Raw genomic sequence first — 27340 nt, 5'->3', positions numbered from 1 at the left:
AAGCGTTCGACCCAGACTATCAGGAGTTTGGATTCAGAGCCGACGGACGACAACACAAAACGAAAAGACTTGATGTCTTCAACTGGAGAACTCTGGACAAACAGAAAGGTCAGAGACTGACAGAAATAAAGATAAGTCATAACGACATGAAAAAACTTTTATTTTGAAGGTCCATACTGTGGGTTGAGGGGCGGAGTCTTGGCTTGGCTCAGAAAGACTCAAGTTGGATGGCAGCTCAGTCGGAGGCTCCGCCTTGTCTGGACTCTTCGACAAATCAGCCACTTTACACCAAACAAAAAGAAGAATTTAATAAAATAAAAGGAAATAACTCTGATTTTCTCCTTATATGGTACCACCTTTCCTAAATGGTATCACCTCTACTTATATGGTACCACTTTTCCTTATATGGTCACACCTCTCCTTATATGGTCACACCTCTCATTCTATGGTACTACGTGTCCTTATAGGTACAAAAGAAAATGGCAATGGTTGTTAGCTTTTATGGTGACAAAAGAACATACGTCATTGGGGCCGTAAAGTGTGGTCGCAGCTCGTTGGTAGCTTGTCCTTCTCCGAAGCGGCGGGAAGTGAGGCGGAGGGACCGTTGGACTCAGCGCTGCTGCTGGCCACCAGCTCACTGTTGCCTTTTAGCAACTGCTAGCTATCTAACTGGCAGACAGCAGGCTAGTTAGCTAGCTTGCTAATTCCGCCATACTTTAATGCCATACTGGTAACAGAAAATGAGGCGAATAAGTTGTCACTCACATGGCGATAGAAATGTGCTTTCCTCCACTGAGACAACAGTTTGTGGCTGAAGCATTAAGTTGTTAAATTGTAATTATTTACTCTGGCTCTCTATGCTTTCTAACATGACTTACTACTCCACTGCTCGTTTGAATCGTTATTGCAAAACCACACCTCAGTGAGTCCACAACTGGCCATTAGTCACTTTGGTCTATACGGAAATGAGCCCGCTACAACGTCGCAATGGCGACGGTACACATAAAAATGGCAGCCGTTCTAACCACCCTACTACATTGGGAATGTCCGTCCTGCTCTTATTCTATTTCTATGGCACCACCTCTCCTCATATGGTCAATACAGAAGAGTTTAGTGACTATTATTAGATCACTCACTGTATGATGATGAGGGGACGATGAAGGTGATCTCTGTCAGAGCATTGGCGTACATCAGGACAAACCTCTCTCCATTAAACACGCCCCCTCCACTGTTGCCCAGCACAGCAGGGAATTCTGGGAGACAGAAAACAATCAATCAACGATCAAGGAGAACAGAGTGACCCCAGGTAATGTTGGGCACCCTGGACTTCTAACCCCCAAAAGGCACAACTAGACCACACTGTCAACCATCACACCAAATGTGAGGTTCCTAAGTGAAATAGTTTCCGAGTTTTGCTCCGGAAACGAAAGTGTGACACACAAATGGACGGAAGGATGGACAGATGGACGGAAGGACAAACACGGTGAGCGGTATATATTAAATTATATTATAATTATATATTATATTATATATATTTTTACCCCCAACCACATTGTCGCGGGGGTATAAAAACCCAGAGTAACAGTGTAAAGTCCTGTTGGCGCCACCTGCAGGCTGATTGTTGGATTTAAATCAAATTTAGTAGTTTAAAGGTGCTATTGATAACATTCATAACATTCAGCCACTAGATGTCGTATTCTCCCTCTCCCGTTCCATTGCATTCACTTCAAAACAAGTCGTTGTCAGGCACTGACCCTCAATCTCAGTCATTTATCCGTTTTTTCCACACTAACTGATGACCCAGAGGTACCACGTGATACCAACGTTGTTATACTATCGGCTCACAAGCCTTGTTAGAAATGAGAACCGAACGTCAGATATCTTCCACGGAGATAAACAAAACATGAATTTTGGACCAGCCAACATTTTTTAAATGATTCATTCACAATCACAATATTTATTTTTTCATGAAAAGCCATACTTTTCTTCAGCACTTTTCTAAAAGCTCTGTGGATGTTTTTTTTTAAAAAAATTTTTATATTCATCTACATAAATATGTTAATAATAAGACCTCATGAATATTATCTGAAGTCCAGGGATTCCATGAACACCACAAACATTACAAGACTGAGTGAAAGACAACAAGACACTGTGCAGTAAAGATCATTAAGAAAATGTGTAATATTAAAACAACAAATCAGAATTTACAATATGACATATAGACGGTTCTTTTTGTTTATGTTCCCTCAAAAGAGGCTGAATAAAACGGTTAACTGTCAACCTGAAAAGTGTTCCTATACTCATTAACATTCAAAATCTGATTTCTGTTATGTAATGATGTTCATCTGATCTGACATATTGTGTGTCAGTCGAGTTTCAGTAGATGTCAATAGATGTGAGTGGACTCACCTGCTGAGTTTGTCCTGCAGCCTCTAACAGAGCCGAGTCCTGAACCAGGTTCAACATGGCCGCTACACAAAACAGAATTCATTCAGGCTGTGTGAACGCGGAGAGTGTAACACAGTAGAGTCTGACAGAATGAAAACAGTAGAGTCTGACAGAATAACAAACCCACAATGCACTGCTACATGTTTCACAGATAGACACAGAGCACAATTGCTGAAGTCTAGTGGTGGCTGTAGCACTTGCATCTTTCACTCGCCAATAACCTTAAACTTTAAAAATGAAAAAGAAGAATTAAAAAACATAAACGGTTTCTGAATTATGGGTAGAATGTGTTAAACAGAGGAATATGGTCGCGCACCAACGACAGAGCCGACTATTTTTATTGTTACCGTGGTATGGTTTCAAATGTGCACCATTATCCTGCAATGAGTCTGTGTGTATAATACAGTTTGCATTCGTTCTAGGGCTATAGAACGAGTGTTGTAAAGTCAAAAAAGTCAAACTTAATTGAAAAAAGATAGATGTTATCATTTCCAAAACTCACAACATGTTTTTATTAAACAAAATATTCTGCTTCAATTCTTATTTGTTGGCGTTTAGCCTTTCAAAAACAACATTTCCACTGCAGTCAAAAAACTGTTCAGCTTGCTGGCGCACACGAAGGGAGGCACCACGGACGGAGGATTATCCTGCAGTGAGTTTGTGTATAAAACACGGTAATACAGTTTACATCTGTTAGTACAGCTTCGAGCTTCCTTTGTGGCTTATAGCGGCCAGTCTAGTCAGTCTAGTGGTCAGTTGATGTGACCGACATTGCTTTCAACTCTAAAGCAAACGCAGGTTTCAGATTTCATTATATAAAATGTACTAGGCCATATAACATCGCTTGTGTTATAGTGGAATTTGGATAAATCAGAAATATTCAGTATATATTATATTTGCAAAGGCCTTAGCTAACTACAGTAGCTTAGCTAACATAGCTAACATTAGCTAACAGCTAACTTCATCATCATCCACCATCATTTTAGTCATCAACTGCACCCCTGCTAGACGTACGGTGCTAAAATAATTCTTTGACATGCTTAAATCTAATGTGTTTAGCTAGCTAAAGGCATTTATTATAGTGTTTCAGCCCTTGGTTGCATATTGTGGCACTGATTGTTTTTCCCCTCCGGTGGGAGTGGTTTTAAACTTTAAGCAGAAATCTATGACTGACCCAGTATTATCTGTGTGTTGGAGATGAATGAGTGACTGAATGAATCAATGAGTGAATGAATGATCAGGATGTGAAACTGACCGAGTATTAGCTGTGTGTTGGAGGTGTTGGTCTCCGTCAGAGAGAATAGGGGCCCACTTCATGTCAAACTCATCTTGACAGGTTGGAATGTCAGGCATGTCCGGAACGAATTGGTGTCCAATGACAGGCTGCCACGTCATACCGGAAACCACGCCCACCCCCCTTTTTTCCCACGCTACGTCATAGTAGGCGTATTTCTTCCCCCTCCTCCATGGGAATTTTTTTTAAATCCTACGGGGGCGAGGTGAAAAATGAGAGGAGTGTGAACTCTTTTTGAGAAAGAATAAAATAAAGTGGATTTTTTCATTCTTTCCTTCTACCTTGTACTCACCATGGATCCTCAAGCGTTGATTACGATTGAAATGGAGAACTGTAAGCCTTTGAAAGAAGAAGAAGAAGAAGAAGAAGAAGAGGCTTCGTCTTCCTCTAACAGAAAACCTTCTGATGGCTGGTCCTCATCATTGCTCACTCAGACGCCTGTAACAGTTTATCAAGATGTTACTGAGGTACCAGGAGCTCCAAAGAGATGTATGATGTATGTGTGCCGTACTCAGATGCCTCCTCCTTCAGGATCTCTGCATGAAGAATGGTCTCTATATCCCTGGATGTCTGGATCCTGGGGTTATGTGTTCAAGTATGAGTTGGGTGAGCTGTGGATGTACCAGCTGGATGAGGGGGAAATTCTGGGTCCTTCAACCATCGTGACGGTGTTGAGCATCGAGGATTGGGCTGTGATGAAACTGATGATAAGGATGGCTGTTGCTATGACTAAGAGCCCTGTGGAAGAAGAAAACAAAGAGGCCTCATCTGAAGAAGAGAGCGAGGATGTTGATGTGACTACGTCAGATTCAGGTTGTTGTTGTTTGGAGGAGGAGGAGGACGAGGAGGATGAGAATAAGGAGAATAAGGAGAAAAAGGAAAACGGAAAGAGAGTGCATAGTCCTATTCGTCCTCCTCTTCAGGAGAAACGTCAGAGATTGGGTATTCGGTCTGAGGACCTGGAGTTGGCTAAGATGAAAATCATTTTGGGAACAATATGGCCATCCAAAAGCACAGGCTCAGGCAAATGGATGACTCAAGCCAGTCTGCGTTCACAGGCATCCCCGGAACAGGAGAAATCTTTCAGCATCTTTGTGATGGAGAGATTTAATCCTGACTGTGGGTTATTCCGCAACGTTCTAGTGATACCAGCGAAGGAATGGCTCCGTAGGATGTTGGAGATAAGGGAGAGGATTTCTACCCTTTTCCAGAGTTGTCGCAACTGGAGAGAGGCGATGGTGGTAAGAAAAACTCTAAAATTTTGAGTTTCGGGGGGAAAAACAATTACCCCTCCTTGTACCTCCCACTTCTAAACCACAATTCCCACGCCTCCTTGTACCTCCCACTTCTAAACCACGCCTTTTACGTTAAATTACCACAATTCCCACGCCTCCTTAACCACGCCTCTTTGAACCTCCCACTTCTAAACCACACCCCCCTTCTGGAATTATAAAGAAAGCCGTCATTCCCGTTGCACTTTTTGGATATGACCTACCTACGACCAAAGCCACCCTCTGTCCTCGTAAGCTCTTCTCTTCTTCTTCTTCCGACTTCATCTACCTCGGCTCCATGGATTTAACAGAAGTTTGTCAGCAAAGTATGGACGATGTCTCGGAGGACGAGCAGACGGTGCCCGAAGTACAGAGCCAGGCCTTGGAGGACGAGCAACCGTTGTCCAAGGTAGCGGAGGACGAGCAATCGTTGTCCCTGTTAGCGGATAAGGACCTGGAGGACGAGCAATCGTTACCCGAGACACCTCCTTGTTCGGAGGAGGAGGATGATGATGAGAATAAGGAGAATAATGTGGACGTGGTTGACGGTTGGATGGATGGATGTATCGTGGACTGCATCAAATCTGCTGTTTATCATCTGCTCAACCTGACTATCCGCAAGTACCGCGTCGATGAATGCTATGGATGTCAGGTCAATCATCCTAGCCAGAGAAATCATGGCTGCTTGGAGGTGTTGGAGGAAGACTTTCTCCAGGATCACTATGAACATTTGATGAAACGACTCAACACCCCTCGCTTCATTCCCTCCATTCAACGTCTGCTGATGAGCCGCAACGTCAACATGGATGATCTCAGAGTCCGGATGGTGGCAGAGACTCTCCTGCATGAGTTGAAAACGGCCAAGTGTAGATGGGAAGCTCTCTCTGAGGCGTGTGAGAATCTGACCGGAGAGGATACTGAGAAACTGAAACAGCTGCAGGCCCCGACGACAGCTGCAACGTCTATTGATAAGTTGAAATGATCTGACCGTACCTTGTTACCAAATGTTTTCTTTTTGGTAATCATATATCCAAAGTTTTTTTTACCTTGTTACCAAATGTTTTCTTTTTGGTAATCATATATCCAAAGTTTTTTTACCTTGTTACCAAATGTTTTCTTTTTTTTAGTAATCATATATCCAAAGTTTTTTACCTTGTTACCAAATGTTTTCTTTTTTTTAGTAATCATATATCCAAAGTTTTTTACCTTGTTACCAAATGTTTTCTTTTTGGTAATCATATATCCAAAGTTTTCTTTTTGGTAATCATATATCCTGTTTTACTTCAGTTTTGTAGTTTGTATATATATATATTTTTTTAGTAATCATATATCCAATGTTTTCTTTTTGGTAATCATATATCCAAAGTTTATTTTACCTTGTTACCAAATGTTTTCTTTTTGGTAATCATATATCCAAAGTTTTTCTTGAGTTTTATTTTTTGGTAATCATATATCCAAAGTTTTATTTTTGGTAATCATATATCCTGTTTTACTTGAGTTTTGTAGTTTGTATATTTTATTTTTTTTAGTAATCATATATCCAAAGTTTTTTACCTTGTTACCAAATGTTTTCTTTTTGGTAATCATATATCCAAAGTTTTTTTACCTTGTTACCAAATGTTTTCTTTTTGGTAATCATATATCCAAAGTTTTTTTTACCTTGTTACCAAATGTTTTCTTTTTGGTAATCATATATCCAAAGTTTTTTACCTTGTTACCAAATGTTTTCTTTTTTTTAGTAATCATATATCCAAAGTTTTTTACCTTGTTACCAAATGTTTTCTTTTTTTTAGTAATCATATATCCAAAGTTTTTTACCTTGTTACCAAATGTTTTCTTTTTGGTAATCATATATCCAAAGTTTTCTTTTTGGTAATCATATATCCTGTTTTACTTCAGTTTTGTAGTTTGTATATATATATATTTTTTTAGTAATCATATATCCAATGTTTTCTTTTTGGTAATCATATATCCAAAGTTTATTTTACCTTGTTACCAAATGTTTTCTTTTTGGTAATCATATATCCAAAGTTTTTCTTGAGTTTTATTTTTTGGTAATCATATATCCAAAGTTTTCTTTTTGGTAATCATATATCCTGTTTTACTTGAGTTTTGTAGTTTGTATATTTTATTTTTTTAGTAATCATATATCCAAAGTTTTTTACCTTGTTACCAAATGTTTTCTTTTTGGTAATCATATATCCAAAGTTTTTCTTGAGTTTTGTAGTTTGTATATTTTATTTTTTTTAGTAATCATATATCCAAAGTTTTTTACCTTGTTACCAAATGTTTTCTTTTTGGAAATCATATATCCAAAGTTTTTCTTGAGTTTTGTAGTTTGTATATTTTATTTTTTGGTATTCATATATCCAAAGTTTTCTTTTTGTAATCATATATCCTGTTTTACTTGAGTGTTGTATTCTCGAGTTTGTATTGAGATTGTAACCTGTTGAGTAAAAAAAAAAAATGCTATCAGCGAATTCATTCTTTTGGATCTAAGTTACGGCATCCATGAGTTGTGTGATCTGAAGAGTTTTTTTTTATTAGGGAGTTACCTCATACCTGCATATAAAGGTTTGGTCTTCTGCCTGTGTGAATCACAGACACCCTTGTACTTTTTGCAGGATTACTAGACCACATGTTTGTATGCTCGTATAGTAATGCAAACTTGGGTTGGGTTGTGTCTGATGTCAGAGCCCATTTGTATGAGCTCAGTGTTTCATTGGAAGGTCAGAACATTTCAAACATGTACTTCTTAAACCATTTAAAAAATATAAAAATAAAATCTTGACCCAGGATGTTTGCATCCCTGGGTCCATGTTTGGTTGCGTATTTAGCAATTTTCCATGGATAAATAACCAAACGGACATTACAGGATTTTTCCAGTGCAACTATTAGCCATTGCTTCTACAGGTAACCAGGCATGTTGAAAGCGGATACAACAAAAATTTTTTTGCCAGCCCTCGGAATGAAGTGGACAAGGTAAAAAACAAACAAAGTTGTAAGCCAATGATAAAAGTTTTTACTGCTTATTTAGCACTCAATAAACAACAATTTAACTACAGAGAATGTAAAGATGGCTTATAAGCAGTTTACACAGGGAACGCATTTCATAATGTGAACCTCTGTTTTTAAATGGCCTCCCTTTAAAAAACATTTTTGATCTTTTAGGAACCCCTTTCTACACTGTTCTATAGTAAAAAATTAAATTAGTGTACATGAATGGGAAGTGGCCTGCAAACAAACTGTCAAAACAAGCAATAGTAAGTCATAAACTATGAAATCAAAAACATTGCAAACATGTAATTTATTATGCACTTTAAGGACATATAGAATGCAAAATAATAATAGAAATAAAAGGTGTCCCAAAATGTAGTCAGAAATGCTGTGTAATTGCATAAATTACACATGCATTCCCAGTATAATATAGTCACTTATAATAATAATAGTAATATCACTTTCTTTCATAGTAATATTTTAATGAAAGAATAAACCATAGGACATGTAAATGGTAACTGGTTTGGTGAAACCATAATATTAAATAATAAAAAAATGTCATGATCCATTTGTCAGTTTATAAGGGACTGAGGTGGTCCAGTTTAAATGAACATGTGAAAAAATATCAAAATTACATGATGTTTATGATGTTTTGACCAAACAGCTGCAGAATTATGAGAAATTACAGTCACTCTCAACCCCTGTCTTTTAGATGGATGTGACTGTTCAAAGTCTAAAAAAAAAAAGAAGAAAAATCTAACATTTTCTAAACGTTTCAAATCACCAATCTCTTAGATGCTTAAAATTAAAAAGTATTCTAAATCATAGTACTTACACACATTAGTTTCTTTTGGATGTAGGTTTTAGAAAAGGATTTGCATTTTAAACATACTTGAACCTGCTTAGAATAGATATAAAGTATTTGTGAAGGTGAGCAAGATGTAAGGAGAATGAGAGTTTCAGAATGTAAAACCTCGAGCTGACTGAATACTGACTGCATCAAAGCTGTTAGACTTATGAACTGCCTTTTTTTTATTTCAATTGTATGTTAGTAGTAGTAGTTACACACCATGAAATATTTTGCTTGCACCAAAAAAAAAAAATTTTTGGTTATTTTATGTTTTGTCATTATGTTCCCTTTGCTGCAGGTAAAGTAAATTACAGTCTATTATATATATATATATATATATATATATATATATATATATATATATAAATTTGGGCTGTCAATCGATTAAAATATTTTAACCTCTCAGCCAATATTTTATTTCCATTATTCATGGACAATCATGCAAATTAATTGCATATTTTGTATCTGTTCAAAATGTAACTCAAAGAGAGATTTGTCAAGAATTTAATACTCTTATCAACATGGGAGTGGACAAATATACTTGCTTTATGCAAATGTATGTATATATGTATTACTGGAAATCAATTAACAACACAAAACGATGACAAATATTGTCCAGAAACCCTCACAGGTACTGCATTTAGCATAACAAATATGCTCAAAACATAACATGGCAAACTGCAGCCCAACAGGCAACAACAGCTGTCAATGTATCAGTGTGCTGACTTGACTATGACTTGCCCCCCAAACTGCATGTGATTATCATAAAGTCTGTAAAGGGGAGACTCGTGGGTACCCAAAGAACCCTTTTTCATTTGCATTTCTATATAGGTCAGAGGTCAATGGACCCCCTTTGAAAATGGCCATGCCTGTGTTTCCTATTTTCATTCTAGCTTTAAAACTGAGCCTGTTACAACCTCCAAAAGATCGATTGAGTTAATGCGTTAAAGAAATTAGTGGTGTTAAAAAAATAATTCGCATTATGCTTTATTATGCTCAAATCATAACACGGCAAACTGCAGCCCAACAGGCAACAACAGCTGTCAGTGTGCTGACTTGACTATGACTTGCCCAAAACTGCATGTGATTATCATAAAGTGGGCATGTCTGTCAAGGGGAGACTCGTGGGTACCCATAAAACCCATTTTCAGGTCAAGGGATCCCTTTTAAAATGCCCATGGCAGTTTTTCCTTGCCAAAATCTCAAAGCGCACAAAAAGTGTAATTTAGAGTGTTATTTAACCTCCTTTGTGACAAGCTAGTATGACATGGTTCGTACCAATGGATTCCTTACTAGCTCCACTCTAGCTTTAAAACTGAGTCCTCTACAACCTCTGAAAGATCAGTTGTGTTAATGCGTTAAAGCGTTAAACAATCACAAGAACGCTTTATTATCGTTAACTTTGACAGCCCTAATATAATACTCTATATATATATATATATATATATATATACATACTGTATACTGTATGTGCATATATATATGTATGTATGTATATATATATATATATGTATACAGTATATGTATATACACACACACATATATGTATATCACACCCTACCTGAAAATTTCCCCACTGTGGGACTAATAAAGGAATATCTTATCTTATCTTATGGTTGTTTGTTGCAAAAAATAATACAATCAAGTGAATTATGAATTGTAGTTTTAAAGCTACTGTCGGCGAGATGAAGACAACTAAGAATAGTGCATCTCCTCCCTCAGTGCTTCCTCCTTTCAAATAAGATTCACTTGTTTGCAAGTGCAACTTAAAGCCACTATGTGTAGAATTTGAAAAATTCCAACTTCGGTTCCCCCCAATGGCTGTAAATTGACATTGTAGCAGATGAAAATGTACTCCAATACCCACCACCAACTAGCCATTTCAGCAAAGATAGACAAATTATCAAAGCAGGTGATTGAGCATCACTATATTCTGGAGTGAGGTTAACGGTCAAATAAGTAGTAAACTCCAATCTATCTATAATCATGTCTAAAACATTCAAATTTGTGGATCCCAAAGTGTAAACAATGTGCTGGAGTATGGCAATGGAATATTTAATTGGATTTCTTTTGGTCAAACTTTGCCTCCAGCAACCCGCTTCCTCAGTTCTTGTATCATGCCGTAACCCGGCCAGCGTTTGCTGTTATACAATAGTATATACATGTTTTTAAAGTGCTATTGCATATCAAAAAATAAAACAAAAAAATGAATCCTACTGGAGTTGGCACCTTGCCGTGGTGGAGAAGCTTGTGTGTCTCTTTAACCCTGTATTTCAACAGGAGACTGATCTAAGTTTCCTTATAAGTTCAACCAAGTCAGCTTGGTCACAGGTTAGAGACCGGACAAATATCAGCTCCTTTGCTCAGATTAGAAGGCCATTGCAAAAATAAAACATCGTCATATGAACCTGAAGTGCTTACTCCAACTAAAAAGCTCTCATGTCATCTCTGTCAGTTTTACTGCTAGCAATACAACCCAAAGTTCTACCAAAGTTCAGCATCACTTTAACTGTGATTAGAGGTTACTGGCGACCAAGAAATGTATCCAGCGTTATCTCTGTCAGTTTTACTGCTTTATTGGTCGTCATTCTACCATGAAGGCATGGGGGTGAAGTTTGACCCTGAAGTGACCATGCTCCTTTTATTTGGTTTTCATGTTTTTCTCAGGTTAAAAGCTTTTAAAAAGTACACTTAAAAAATGAGGAGGTAAAAAAATTATTTCTGTGATCTTCTGACATCTGATCTCATCAGCTTGAACGCACCTTGGAAATCATCAAGAGTCGTAAAATCAGTTTTCTGCAACGTTTTGGAAAACCTATTTTGCGGCCATTTTGGAAAGTGGCTGCCGCGTCCGTCAGGGGCCGAATTGGCAGCGCCCCGATATCTATATATTTTCGTGACATATAACCCTACATCTGTGCCTAATTTGTTGCTTTTATCGCAAAATGCACAATTGTTATGAATATTTCAGCTTAGCTGCCCCGCTGTTACATGAGATTTAGATTTATTTTTCATTTCTTTTCTGTAAATCTTTTAATCTGGAAAGAACTTTGTACTTAAGTTTGACAAGTGTTGTATAAATTATTATTATTATTACTACACTAGTTGCTTAGGTTACTTATCTCTACTTTCTTATGTAAAACGAAAAATGAAGCAGTAAAACAATGGCTTATGAGATTTCTTAAAAACAATCTCTGCAGCCTCAGGAGTGTGTGTAATGTGTCACTAGCCTGTCTGTAAACGGCTGCCCGTACAGCGGTCCGTTGCCCACACCGGGTTCCTGTCCCGGGTGAGGGAGAGTTTATGAGAAATGTGGAGCCATCACCAAAGCCTGAGGAGCCAAGAAATATTTTACAGCTGAAAACTGAAATGTTTTCAAACATGGAGCAGGTTTGAACCGAGGCTCCGTTTGTAAATGACGAAACATACTGTGCGTTCCAAAACCCATTCTACCATACTACTTAGTATCACAGAAAAAAAAGATTTCTTATGTCCCAATACATAGGATGTCAAATGCAGTGTGCCAAAAATACCAGGATGACTTACTACATCTGGTCACATTTTACAGTATGAAAGCCAGCATGCTTTTCTGGCTGTTCTGACCCACAATCCTCTGCACAGCAGATATATTGTATTCATACTGCATGCAACAGTACGTACTTTGTAAGGGCAGCTGCAGTGTACTAGAAGTAAAAAGGAAAAGTATGTGATTTGGGACGTAGTCAGTCGTGCTGCTCCTCGTCCTGGAATGATTCATAGCTTGATAACTCCTCCCTCCTCTTCCTGCTCTCAAACACAGACTGCTACACCCGGTCCTCTTATTTCCTTGTTCCCTCCCCTTCAGATCGACAGTTTGAAGGTGGGTGTAACCAACATAACACATGATGATTACATCACAGCTCAAACTAGTGTCGGTTCTCAGGAAGTGAAACTCAGACAGTCGTTGCTACTGAGAGGTGAAATGGCGCAGAAAGGAGTTCAGCTGGAGAGAGAGTCATTCTCTTGTTCGATCTGTCTGGATCTACTGAAGGATCCGGTGGCTACTACCTGTGGACACAGCTACTGCATGAACTGTATTAAAAGCTTCTGGGATGGAGAGGATGAGAAGAAGATCTACAGCTGCCCTCAGTGTAGGCAGACCTTCACACCGAGGCCTGTCCTGCTGAAAAACACCATGTTAGCAGATTTAGTGGAGGAACTGAAGAAGACTGGACTCCAAGCTGCTCCTGCTGATCACTGCTATGCTGGACCTGAAGATGTGGCCTGTGATGTCTGCACTGGGAGGAAACTGAAAGCCTTCAAGTCCTGTCTGGCGTGTCTGGCCTCTTACTGTGAGAAACACCTCCAGCGTCATTATGACTCAGCTCCGTTAAAGAAACACAAGCTGGTGGAGCCCTCCAAGAAGCTCCAGGAGAACATCTGCTCTCGTCACGACGAGGTGATGAAGATGTTCTGTCGTACTGATCAGCAGTGTATCTGTTATCTCTGCTCTGTGGATGAACATAAAGGCCACGACACCGTCTCAGCTGCAGCGGAAAGGACCGAGAGGCAGAGAGAGCTGGAGGTGAGTCGACTGAACATCCAGCAGAGGATCCAGGACAGAGAGAAAGATGTGAAGCTGCTCCAACAGGAGGTGGAGGCTGTCAATCGCTCCGCTGATAAAGCAGTGGAGGACAGTGAGAAGATCTTCACCGAGCTGATCCGTCTCATGGAGAAAAGAAGCTGTGATGTGAAGCAGCAGGTCAGATCCCAGCAGAAAAGTGAAGTGAGTCGAGTCAAAGAGCTTCAGGAGAAGCTGGAGCAGGAGATCACTGAGCTGAAGAGGAGAGACGCTGAGATGAAGCTGCTGTCACACACAGAGGATCACTACCAGTTTCTTCTTAACTACCCCTCACTGTCCCCGCTCACTGAATCTACACACTCATCCAGCATCAATATCCGTCCTCTGAGCTACTTTGAGGACGTGACGGCGGCTGTGTCAGAAGTCAGAGATAAACTACAGGACGTTCTGAGAGAGAAATGGACAAACGTCTCACAGACAGTGACTGAAGTGGATGTTTTACTGTCACAACCAGAGCCCAAGACCAGAGCTGGGTTCTTAAAATATTCACGAGAAATCACCCTGGATCCAAACACAGCAAACACACGGCTGTTATTATCTGAGGGGAACAGAAAAGCAACATATATGAGTCAACAACAGTCTTATTCTAGTCACTCAGACAGATTCACTACATATTGGGGTCAGGTCCTGAGTAGAGAGAGTCTGACTGGACGTTGTTACTGGGAGGTGGAGAGGAGAGGGACAGGAGTTCGTGTAGCAGTCGCATACAAGAGTATCAGGAGAGCAGGGGAGGGGAATGAATGTTACTTTGGATACAATGATAAATCTTGGGCGTTAGATTGTTACCAAAACAGTTATATATTTTGGTACAACAGTATCCAAACCCCCGTCTCAGGTCCTCCGTCCTCCAGAGTAGGAGTGTACCTGGATCACAGTGCAGGTATTCTGTCCTTCTACAGCGTCTCTGAAACCATGACTCTCCTCCACAGAGTCCAGACCACATTCACTGAGCCTCTCTATGCTGGACTTAGGCTTTATGGTTCTGATGTCACTGCTGAGTTGTGTAAACTGAAATAGACAGAAGTCATTTAAGGGTTAAATTCAGTGTTTTAACTCTTAAACTTCTCTGGTGTCCATCATTGTTGCTGCAGAGCTGATTTGTGTCTGGACCGCAGAGGACCAGCCCTACAAACACTAAAGTGTGTCACTGACTGACTGACTGAGTGATGAAGTTACAGGATTCATCAGCGACTGTTGCAGGTTCCTCATTGGTTGTTGCTCTTTCTAAATGAAAAGCTGGAGAACAGTTCAGTGTTTATGTTTTCTGGGGATTGTGTCAGCGGTTCATTGAATCATTACATCGTGCTGTTGTTGTGCATGTGCTATTGTTTATAGTAGTTTAAGTTACGTTACGTTGTGCTTCGTATTGTGTTACCACCGTGCATTCACACCAAGCAGGAAGCACATTAGCAAGCCACACGTCGCTACTGCGGTATGAACCCAAAATAAACACACTGTGCTGTGATTTAATATCAATAAACGGATCAAAATGATGCCGAAATAACGACATTATGATGTTGATTTGTAAATAGACTGAATTCATGCTTTGTCGGGTCTGTCCGCAACACAGCAAGCAAACAACTTTTAAAATGCTTGTTTTCTGAACGGAGTCCGGATCGATCAGTGCCAGGCTATGCTAACATTGTAGCTGCTCCATCAACACTCCATCTAGGAATAAACACGGCAGCAACAACATCAGTGATGACGTCAACTTTGTAAGTATGTATATATTGTTACACACCACTTATATGATGAATGCTTTGATACACATGCTTTAATAACAAGCTGAAATACTTGTAACCTGCAGACTGTATGTCATGATGATACATTTACACCTTGTATAAAATGTATAATATACTGACTAGTAAATGTCACCATTTACTATTACTGAATGCAATCTGATCATTATAAGTTGTCTTTCAATCAAACATTAAGATATAAGTGGAAAAACCTGTTCATAAAACATGATAGACATGACCACTGATTATTTGTGTAACAATTTAGCCACAAATTCACATCCTGACCAGATACGGTCCAGACAGATACTCGCTTTAGACTGAGTCTTGTTCTTTTCATGTCTTCACTGCACAGAGATCAGCTGTCAATCAAACATTACGGGCTCTACTTTGTAAACTTCTCTGTGCTCTAAATGTCTGATGAATATTTGTATATATATATATATCTATGTGTGTGTGTTGTTGTTTCTCTTCCACTGCACGGGTCTTAAAGGAAGGTCTAGTGATTTATTTCTGATCATAGATATTCTGTTCTCACCACTTTTTGTAAAGATATCTAGAATCACATTTATTTGGTGGGCAGACTAAATGTTGTCGTCCAGATCGACGTACAAACGAGATCCTAAGATGTTTAATGAAACTGTAATTATCATGATCATAATCAATAAGGAAATCATTATTCTCTGTTACATCGCTGAGATTCTGCTCAAACAAACTGATTGTGTGGATGAAAATGAATCTGTACGTGAAATCATTGAACAAGAGTCATTTAGCAGACTTTACTGATGGGATGTGTGAACAAACTGAAGGTTTCTATAATCAATAAACAAGAATGAACTAAGTCTTTGCTTGTCTTTTTTCCAGGGTATCATACAAAGCTCCAGGCTGCTTTGGATCAGGATGACGTCCTGAAATTGAACCGTTTTGTCACAAATGCTTCAAAGTTAAATATGTGAGAAAGTTATTATGAAGCATATTTAAATATTTCAGGACGGTTTAGTTTGATAACTCCCTATTGTCAGTCAGCTGTTTTTAACCAGTCAAAGAACACAGTTTGTTGTGAAATCACACTGGATCCAAACTGATTTGGTGTTCATGGTATTCAACCTCTAAATCACTATTCCAATGCTTAGTCTGTTTATGATAAATATCCCATGAAATAAGGAATAATCCCACAACATTATTCATATCTAACATTAATTATTATTAGTTATTCTCAGATGGATTTCTCTGTTTGTTGTGTGTAGAGGTGGCTTTACTGTACTGTTTAAGTTCTGGACTACCCCACACTGTCTTCTGTCTGAGTGTCCTGAATAGTGTATATAGAGAAGTCTTTGTCCAAATGAACCCGTAAAGATTCACAAGTGCATATTTGTCTCTCAGTTTGGGGCTCCGTCCTCACTAGGCCGCCGTTTGTCTCACCCCAAACAGAGCTCTTGGGGATAGAGCGGCCCAGTGAGGGCTGTGTGGCAGTAAGAAAAGCTGTTGTTGCCTCCTGTGATCACTCATTTTAAATGTCAGCGTAGCCCATCACACAGTACGGCTGCTGTCATTAAACAGTATCAGATGATATTGTGATTGAGTAATGCTCAGCAGAGCAGCAGCTTGGGAATGACTGCTGGTCAGCAGGTGGTACTATCTACGAAAATAATGTGAAATACTTTTGTCTCTGCATATTGACTGCTGAACACGTGGAGATTCTCTCAGAAAGCGCCGACTTGGACCACAAGAGGTCAGGAGTGCTCAGTTTTAAAGTGGTCTGAGGATGTTAATCCACCAATCTGACAGCCTGAACTCATTCAGTCAAAGTCCAAGCCAAGCTTTCACATCTAGCTGTTAGTCTGAAGGACATGAATGTCATCAGGACACTGAGCCATATCACAGTCAGATGCTGAACTAGCGGTCCTGAACCTCGTCATCGCTGTCATTACTGTGAATGCTCATTTTGATCCAGAGATTTCTGTAGAACATGTGACTGATGGACAGTAGTTCAGACACTGCAGTGAGCTTAATGGAGATCGTCTGACCTCTTGACCTCTAGTAGAAGACGTTGCATGGTGTGAAGGACAGCGAACGGCGTTAATATTCCAAAACGTTGCAGAAAACTGATTTTATGACTCTTGATGATTTCTAAGGTGAGTTCAAGCTAATGACATCAGATGTCAGAAGATAACAGGCATGATTTTTTTTACCTCTTTATCTTTAAAGGGCACTTTTTAAAAGCTTTTAACCTGAGAAAAACATAAAAACCAAATAAAAGGAGCATGGTCACTTCAGGGTCAAAACTTCATCTCCTTGCCTTCATGATGAGATGAGATGAGATGAGATGAGATGAGATGAGATGAGATGAGATGAGATATACTTTTATTGTCCCCGTTGGGAAATTTTTCCTGGACTCTGTCCAACTGCAGTTACAAACACTAAATTAAAACAACATCAACACCAATAATAAACGATTCCACACAAGACAGGGAAACAGTTTCACAGAAACGGATGTTTCAACACAAACACAGTCCACGTACATAACGGCACATACTATCACACACACCATGGCAGGTATTGCACCGAGGTAGTGCACTGCACCGTCTACCGTCTTGTCCATATTGCACATACAATACCCCAATATTACACAGATGCAACATATTGCACTGTCCCTATTTAACATATTGCACTGCAGCTTTATGTTATGAATTGTTGAGAGGTTTAATCGACATCGGCAAGAATGAATGTTTGTAACGGTTCAATCTGCTCCGTGGGACTCTATATCTCCTGCCGGAAGGTAAAAGTTGGTACTCCTGATGTAAGATGTGAGTTGGGTCTCACACAGTTTTCTGTGCCTGTCTGATGACAGACTGCTCATAAAGCATCTGGAGGGTAGGGTGGGTTTTGACCCCCATAATCTTCATAGCAGTCTGCACCAGGCAAGAAATCTGTGACCTCAACTGCACGGTCAGGTTACCGTACCCAGCGTCCAAAAAGGTCACTGTGCCCCCTCAGCTGAATTCTCGCCTGACAAAAAAGTAAACTGAAATAACAGCTAGGCTATAAGTAAAATGAAGTCATTCAGTTTGGTAATGGAAGGACTTAACACTGCAATGCAAAATAAAGCACAAAACAGTGATAGTTTTGCATTTAGGAAACAACTAGGACATGTACTTGGGCTTGATTACATTGTTTTCTATTGGAGTGTCCTAACTGGCTGCGAACAACACGGTGCTGCACAGCGACGTTTTGTCTGAACTTCTATCGGATACACGGTTCCTATTTTTTACTGTCACTCATATTGAGAGGAACGGCTGATTAGTTTAGATAAAATGAGCCGACAAACCGGGTCAGTTGTCCTGGATGTAAATGGAAATATTAACTTGATTACTGACACTTTCAGCACAGGCATTGACGCTCGCAGTTATATGTAATAAAGTTCACTAGTGAAACTTTATTACGAGCTACCTGTCAAAAAATATAACAGCCACCTCACTAATGGTTCAAATAAAACACGAACACACAGCGCAAAGATACAACTATGGAAACTCTGTGAAATATGAACCGTCACTACAATATTTCAGTAAGAAGCCTCGTTTTGATCCGCTCCGTTTGCGTGTTTGTTTTTATTTTATTTTTTTATCGAGCTCAATAGAAAAAATTAGAGAAAGTAGACCTACAAACCCGGTGCATTAAAACACAATTAGGACCAAGAGAGTATAAAGCATCCTGTGCTCCTCTCACATCTTACTTTTTTCTACCTGTTTGGATTATTCTGTTCAGTAATGTGGAATAAAACAATGGACTAATGTTACACTACAGCAGGCTGAGCAGGGACAACAACTGCTGAGTGAAACATCCACATTTAGTCTTTATTAACTTAAATTATAGTTATGAAGAAATCAGTCAGACTGTTAGATTAATGTGTTGTTTAACTCCCTGTTTACTTTATCTCGGTACCCGTGTGTGCACATTTTGACCCTGGCACGAGCAAGACGCAGGGCGTGCCTGAGGAGTTATCTGTAGCCTCCAGTACCTCCTCATTTCAAAACAGAAACCATAATAAGGTGGCAGCTGGCTGGAGAAGATCACTAGACAACAACCTACTTGCTCTTGGTCACATCGTATGTTATTTCCAGTAAATATCACAAATAAAACGTGTGTTTTCTGATAGAAAAAAAAAAAGGTACGACTGTAGGAAGATAACATATTATTAAGTACTACTAACCCATCTTTGAGGTGCTTATGTCTTCAGCTCCAGTCTGATCTGGAGCTCACAGCTGATATGTTCCTGGTTTGTTTACATGATGTAACAGAAGTGCAGAGTTGCAGAGAAGGACAGAGAGCGTCAGATGCGCGATGCAGCGCGATAGTCGGACGCTCTCATCCAGTTAGGACACGGTGTTAGTTTATAACCTGTTTTTGTGGACATAACAGCACGTGTATGCGTGCGTGCGCACCTGTGCGCATAAGTGGCAGTATGTATACACCTCTCTGTCAGTTTATTTCTTTCATGAAACATGATAATGTTAAAGATACACTTAAAGGGACTGTTTGTAACTTTCTAAGCGTATAAATGTAGCGGGTTGCCACACATGCGCGCTCGCATATGCGCGCTCGAGTGTGGCGGCTGACTCGTCTCCTCTGCCTGCTCGCCTTCACTCAGACAGCGCGCGCGTTCTCGCGTACTCGCTCCACCTCTAGACGTGAACGCACGCTCACTCCACACTGCAGAAGAGTTAGTTTAGCTCTGAGAATATCTAGTGAATGTACAGTGGACGTTTGTGCAGAAATAAATGCTGCAGTTCCTCCAGATCAACAGAGGTTTTCTGTGTCTTGGGAAGTAACGGGGCTTCGCAGAGAGAAACGTTACCGTCTCGTTACCGACCGGTTGCCGGTGTCTTCCTGCTCTCTCCGGCTGCGGGCGGAGGGATACGAGTTTCTCGCTGGGGAGCCCCGCTGCTGAAGCCTGCGCTGAGGCAGGAGAAGCAAACACAGTATCAGCATTGATTCATGGAGAGACCTTCGTCTGTTCAGCTAACATTACTGCCAAGCAGCTGAAATATAGAGGGATATTGTGCTTTTAGCTGACGTGTGTCGCCTCACTGTTTTGAGCAATGCTTCGTTGATTTCACAGCCACAGCTGTCGCTGTTACAGTTTTTCTCAATTGTTTACACACAAATACTGATACTTGACACACAATGACCACAACATGTAACTCATGCACCAACCCCCTGAACCAATTCTGCTAAACTACAAGCACAATTCCTGCTTTACACTCAAATTGCAGTTCTAAAACACACTTTTTTCAAAACACTACACACAATTCTCTGCATTTGGCACAATTTTCATGAAGAAAATCTCGTTTTCACAAGGAACACACTGTCATTCAAAATTCTAAAGTCAATTGCCCTACTATGCACACTGACTCATCACATGGGCAAACACCTGTCACACAGTGTTACAATTAGCAATCAGAGCTTTAGCATAAAAGGGCAAACATTGCTTGTGATGTGGATGAGGTGCTGTGGCCAGACCGAAACAGAAGAGAGGATGCAGCATAGTTTTTTTCCCCGTTTTTTTTACAGTAACTGTATACAGTAAATTCTTCTGTTGTTTTGTATGTAGACCACTGTATGTGCAACTTTGTGTTGGTTGGGATGTTCACTGTGTACATTGTTTTTGTGGGGAAAATAAAATATATTTGTTACCGTGTATTTGTGTGTTCTGAGTATAAAAACAATATTCTAAAATATTTTACAACACACTTATGTATGTACTGTCTGTAGTAAGTGTAACACTGAACAAAAAAAAGGCCTAAATCATTATGATGAATGGAGAAGAAGTGTTTTCCATTCATCATAGTGTTTTACATTGAGCACATCAGTGTTCAACTGGTTCTTATGAATGTCTATTCATATGATGGTTTGTGTGTGTCATTTGAAAACAAAATACCATTTTGAGAAGAAATAACATTGTTTTGAATGTAAAGTTTCATTTTGCAGGAGAATTGAGGGGTTTTGCCCATTGTGTGTGTGTTTTTTGATTTGTGTGTAGAGTTCTGAGAGTATGAGGCATGCTTTCAGAAAATGTGTGTAAACAATCGAGAAAAACTGTAATAAGCATTTCTGAAAGTTACAAATAGTCCCTTAAATAAAGGCTATATGAGGTGAAAAAAAATGCCCCCCCTGTCAAAGCTGATTGCCCGTCCGCCCCTAACACTCTGGCGCCGACCCTGACCGTATCATACCGTGATACCATATCTAATGATGCTTTCCAAGACAGCCCGGTAGAAAAGTAACATGATCTACTGCTCCGCTCCATAGAACCTGAGTCTGCGTAAAAAGGTTTCCAACATGTACCTTCCAGCTGAGAGTGTTGTCGATGTTGACCCCTAAATACCTGTATGAACAGACCTGTGTGATAGATGTATTTAGATAGATAGAATGACAACCAATAGCAGTAAAACTGACAGAGGTAACGCTGGATACATTTCTCGTTCACCAGTAACCTCTAATCACAGTGAAAGTGGTTGTATTGCTAACTAGCCGTGATATCGGCCCAACTAAAGGAGAAAATCATCATCAGTTGCTTCTGCTGCTTTTTTTCTCTCTCCATTCAGTCCTGTTGCTAGTGAAACAGGTCGATAAGGTTGCTTTCACTCATAACCCGTTTGGTTACCTGAAAAGGTGGGTCTCGGTCCGCCTCCAAGCGGACTCTGGTACGGTTTGTTTATGTAATTTTAGCATGATTTCAAAAGCTAAACTAATAAATCCATCTGCTGATTGTGAAATCTGTTCAGGAAGTGATCTTATTGATCTGTATTTAAGGCCATGTATAGAAGCACGCCAGCGAGGAGGTTTTCCCTGATTAACAGGTCAAAAGCAGTTAAACCCACCGATCATAAGGTCGGTGGTTCGATCCCCGGCTGCTCCGGTCACATGTCGATGTGTCCATGAGCAAGACACTTAATCCTAAATTAGCCATCGGTGTGTGAACGAGTGTTTAGATTAGATCCTAGTTGGCACCTTGCATGACAGCCTCTGCCATCCATGTGTGAATGTGTGTGTGAATGCTGACATGTAGTGTAAAGTGCTTTGAGTGGTCTGAAGACTAGAAAAGTACTAAATAAATGCAAGTCTATTTACCATTAACCATTAACTCTATATAAAAAAGTGTATGACAGCGATCTCACAGTAATACACCCCATGCACGTGTCCTTGCGCTCCCCGACGTTTTCACTATGCATTCACACCAATCATCTGAAAGCGTGTAAAGAGGTTTTTGTACAGTCCTGTCTCTACTATTATTCATCATAACGTGGCTGATTTGCAGTCTAATAATACTAACTAGAAAATGCATTTCCTGCTGAAAATGCGTGGGAATGCTGACAGCTGAAAGGACCTGCAGGATCTCTGTTCTAGTCAGCTGCTCGATAGCGGTGTTTTAGTTTTAGTCTTTTCAAGTTATATTGAGTGTAGGGAGCCTTCCTTTAGGCCTGTTTTCATTTAGTGTTTCCCTCTCCCTTTGAATCGCTTGCGATTTTTGTGGTTATCCTTCAGGAGTAACTTTAAGATTCCCCTGGGGCCTCATGTATAAACGGTGCGCACGTACTAAAATGTTGCGTACGCTGTGTTTCACGCTCACGCCGGGATGTATAAAAGTCAACGTGACGTGAGAATGTGCGGACCGTGCCGTAAATTCTAGACCAGTCGTGAAAATGTGCGGGCCGTCCTCCAAACTGTCATCTGGCAGTGTCAAACTATAAAGTACTGAAACTCGCTAAATGCGTAAAAATATTTTTTCCACTCAACTTACTGAGCTTTATTTATGATGTGGGATCCAAAAACCCCACATATTTCTTTACTAGTTTGCGCATAATGTTTAACATCAGAAGGCACAACAAAAACACATTTAAACTAATTTCCCAGAGATGACATGCCTTAACCACCGTGCCAAAACCAAAATCGCGTGCTGCACAATGTGGCAGACCAACATGCTGTGTCTGTGCTCCAGAGGAGCTACAGATGGATGAACCGGACCCTGGCACACCTAACAATGAGCCAAAAGCAGCAGCTTTACAGCGCCGTTTAGATGCAACACACAGAATGTAAAGCAACGAGGTGAGTTGAGACAAACATTTATTTTTCAACAAGGTCTTTTAATATATAACTTATCCCACCAAGAACCTCATTCATTCTTTTTAATTCGTTGCATATATATTCTTCATTGTATTGACAATCTCTCTCTGTGACTCACAGCACAGCGTTAGTGAGGACACGGCCAGACCGCCGCCCCTCAGCAGTCGAGGCTCGGGCGCAGCTGACCGTTCTTCTTTTTGTTCCTTTTCCAGCGTGATTTGCCGTCGTTATTTGGACAATAGGTGACAGCATGGAGCGTGTTTATAGTCATTTGCATAGTTATTAATGGGAGGAGACAAGGCGGACCAAGTGGCACGTGCAGCTGCGCTCAATTTCACGTTCATTGAGATGTATAAAGGAAAGGTGCGCAGGAACAGGCGTACGCACGGTTTTATACATGTGGAAATTTCTGTGCTTACGTACTTTTCCAATTTTGTTAGTACGCCATCTTCCAGTGTGAAAGCTGCGCAGTCTTTTATACATGAGGCCCCTGGTCCGCAATTGCGTCCCTCCCCCTGTCCTCCTGATGGTTAACTTAACGGAAAATGCATCAGGGGCCTCATGTATAAACGGTGCGCACGTACTAAAATGTTGCGTACGCTGTGTTTCACGCTCACACCGGGATGTATAAAAATCAACGTGGCGTGAGAATGTGCGTACCGTGCCGCAAACTCTAGACCAGTCGTGAGAATGTGCGGGCCATCCTACAAACTCTGTCATTTTGGCAGCGTCAAACTACAAAGTGCTGAAACTCGCCAAATGTGTAAAAATAATTTTTCCACTCAACTTACTGAGCTTTATTTATGATGTTGGATAAAAAAAACCCCACATATTTCTTAACTAGTTTGCGCATAATATTTAACATCAGAAAGGCACAACAAAAACACATTTAAACTAATTTCCCAGAGATGACATGTCTTAACCACCGTGCCAAAAACAAAATCACATGCTGCACAATGTGGCAAACCAACGTGGTGAGCCTGTGTCCCCTGGAGCTACAGATGGATGAACCGGACCCTGGCACACCTAACAATGAGCCAAATGCAGCAGCTATACGGCGCCGTTTGGATGAGATACACAGAATGTAAAGCAACGAGGTGAGTTGAGACAAACATTTATTTTTCAACAAGGTCTTTTAATATATGACTTATCCCACCAAGAACGTCATTCATTCTTTTTAATTCGTTGCATATATATATATATCCTTCATTGTATTGACAATCTCTCTCTGTGACTCCAGCACAGCGTATAGTATATATTTAGTGAGGACGCGGCCAGACCGGCGCCCCTCAGCAGCCGAGGCACGGGGCGCAGCTGACCGTGCGCCTTCGGAAGCCTTCGGGAGCCTTCGGGAGCGCACGGTCAGCTGCTGTGGAGACGTTGCGTTTGTTACTGATTCCTGATGAAAGACCATCAAATAAAATATGTTTTCTAGCTTCCACCTCAGTAACAAACACTTCAATTTCACACTCTGTGAAATTCTTCTTTTTTGTTCCTTTTCCAGCGTGATTTGCCGTTGTTATTTGGACAATAAGTGACAGCATGGAGCGTGTTTATAGTCATTTGCATAGTTATTAATGGGAGGAGACAAGGCGGACCAAGTGGCACATGCAGCTGCGCTCAATTTCACGTCAATTGGGATGTATAAAGGAAAGGTGCGCAGGAACAGGCGTACGCACGGTTTTATACATGTGAACATTTCTGTGCGTACGTACTTTTCCAATTTTGTGAGTACGCCATCTTCCAGTGTGAAAGCTGCGCAGTCTTTTATACATGAGGCCCCAGGTGTCTCATTTATAACCGTTGCGTACGCACAAAACGGGGCCTGAAATGTGCGTACGCCACTTCCCACGCAACAGTTGTGATCTATAAAAACAAACTTGACGGAGAATGTGCGCACCAGTACGGAAACTTTGACCCGTGCGTACGCATATTATGGAGGCACCGAGGCAGGGGAAACTGGAGACGCAGATGAATTGAAGCCAGACTGTAGACATTAAATGTCATTATACTACAATGATGCCTCTCACACATTTGACTTCACTTCATACTTATATCTACTTTATCATAAACATTTAAAACAGCAGTGTTCTTTGAACATCTGAGAGCATCGTTTGATTCTTTTCTTTTCTCGGTGCGTTCCAAACATTAAAGCAGCCGCCGCACATGGCAACACGAGTCAAATGCTCTGTGAGCTGGCATAGCGAAATGTTTTGCCACTGAGCTGTATTCTAAAATGATATTTTGTATTTCTTTGGTGATAGAGGCAGAAAGAAATATGTGTGTGTAATATGTGTGTGTTATTTACATTGTGTGGACAGAGAGGGATTCTTTAGCTGAAGTTCATGGGTTATGAGATTAGCTTGATTCTGTTCATCCCTGTGCTGCTTGTGTGCATCAACGCAAGGTGTCAGTGTTGTGACAGGGAAAGTATTCACATTGCCTTACTCACAATATTCACATATAGTGAGTATTTAATGTTTAAACTGTAGGTTGTTTGCATAATAATCTACAACTCAAATGGGTTCACAATTATTAAATAGTCATTTAATAGTGTTGTTTACACTTTACTATTGAGTGGTTTATAATAATAGTGAGGTTGACATATTTCATATGTTAATATTACGATGCAAGTTAATATTGTGATGCAACAGTTATCCTACATTCATGGGTTAAGCATTGAAAAGTTGTATTATATGTTGATATTGATCAAATTAAACTGTACAGTTAAGAGCTTGGATAGATTTGCATATATTGCTATATAAGCCGTGTTATTTTACACAGGCTAGGTTTTCTGGATACCCTTGAACTCCGGATTTGGATTGGAATCTCTCCCTGACGAGGGGGATGGCGAGCTACCCGTGCTGAGCACCTGGATTGAGGAGCGCTTTCAACTTTCATCTGCGTTGCTGTCAGTGTGGTAGGACTGTGGGGAAGGACCTCAAAAGACAATTGGATCTGAACATTTTATTTTGGGGATTACTTTTATTTTTTAGGGTGCACCCAGTTCAATAGACATTTCAAACTGAACAAAACTGAATGTCGGCAGTAATTGTGAATTTATTCTGTGTCAATACAATCATTTTCCCTTAAACTTAATTCTGTGTTCTGCTTACTCATTGTGGTGTCCGATTCCTGTTCATTATTCCTCTCTACGAATCTAGGTTATACTAGTCCAGTGTATACTTATTCATCAGGTGGGTTACAATGACATGACTTATTCATTTATTTATGGTTTATTAGATAGGGACAGATACAGTATACATATAGAGAAAATGAAAATGGCTATCCGATGCAACTATCAGACTGTCTCCAGTGCGCCACCGCGCTGCGCCACACACTCTGCCTCCTCCAGTCACCTCCAACCAGCACATCTTCACCAGTATGGATTGTGTAAATTAACAAAGTGTGTAAATGAAGCCAGTGACAGCTCTCACACAATCGTTACACTCCATATCAGCATTATCATTATCAGTCCTAATCATAATGCAGGACAAGTTCACTATAAAAACTTAAATAATAAATAGTGTACACCTGTCAAACTTCCTTTTTTCTAATTATATACAGGTGGGGGATATTACTGATTGTCTTGATCATTTTAAGTGAATGGATCAGTCTGATTGCTGTAAAGATATAAACACAGCGGTGAGACTCGGAACATTCTGCATGGTGGTGGTGGATATACCGTCACTGTGAGGACTACGTGACGTGAATGAGAGAATCAGGAGGGAACGAGTGTTCAGAGATCTCCTCACCTACAAACACCTCCATCTCTGTGTCAGAAAAACTCCTTTTCTTGGTCTTCCTCTTGGGAGTTGCCGTGATTCACCGTAAAGAACCACTGATCAACAACAGGCTCATTCACATGCAGAAACATTCATGAGGTGCTTTGCATCGACCATTTATGGTTGAATGTGGGCGTGTAGTGGGCGGAATATGAGGCGGATCCATGTGCGCACATTTCCAGGTGGAGTGTGATTTATAAAGGGAACATTGCGT

The 27340-nt window shown here is 40.2% G+C and overlaps 1 protein-coding gene and 1 long non-coding RNA gene across 2 annotated transcripts; one reads left to right on the top strand and one right to left on the bottom strand.

Annotated features, from left to right (window-relative positions):
- Positions 1 to 261: 261 nt before the first annotated feature.
- LOC141774528 (uncharacterized) lies at positions 262 to 2558 on the bottom strand. The gene is made up of 3 exons (XR_012595368.1): positions 2410 to 2558; positions 1137 to 1253; positions 262 to 281 (listed from the first exon to the last, which is right to left on the bottom strand). It is a non-coding gene; the product is annotated as an uncharacterized LOC141774528 (long non-coding RNA).
- Positions 2559 to 12810: 10252 nt separating this feature from the next.
- On the top strand, positions 12811 to 14510 carry LOC141774510 (tripartite motif-containing protein 16-like). The gene has a single exon (XM_074647247.1). It carries the CDS (start codon positions 12822 to 12824, stop codon positions 14496 to 14498), a length of 1677 nt encoding a protein of 558 aa, XP_074503348.1. The 5' UTR covers positions 12811 to 12821; the 3' UTR covers positions 14499 to 14510.
- The last annotated feature ends 12830 nt before the right edge of the window (positions 14511 to 27340 follow it).

The sequence above is a fragment of the Sebastes fasciatus genome, chromosome 1, assembly GCF_043250625.1.
Source record: "Sebastes fasciatus isolate fSebFas1 chromosome 1, fSebFas1.pri, whole genome shotgun sequence".
NCBI classification, from domain to species: domain Eukaryota; kingdom Metazoa; phylum Chordata; class Actinopteri; order Perciformes; family Sebastidae; genus Sebastes; species Sebastes fasciatus.
Note: the sequence above shows the minus strand (reverse complement) of the source record. Positions and strands in the feature narration are given on the sequence as shown.

Bases quoted from the DNA above. Each gene is read 5' to 3' on its own strand.
- LOC141774510 (XM_074647247.1), top strand. From the start codon at position 12,822: ATGGCGCAGAAAGGAGTTCAGCTGGAGAGAGAGTCATTCTCTTGTTCG.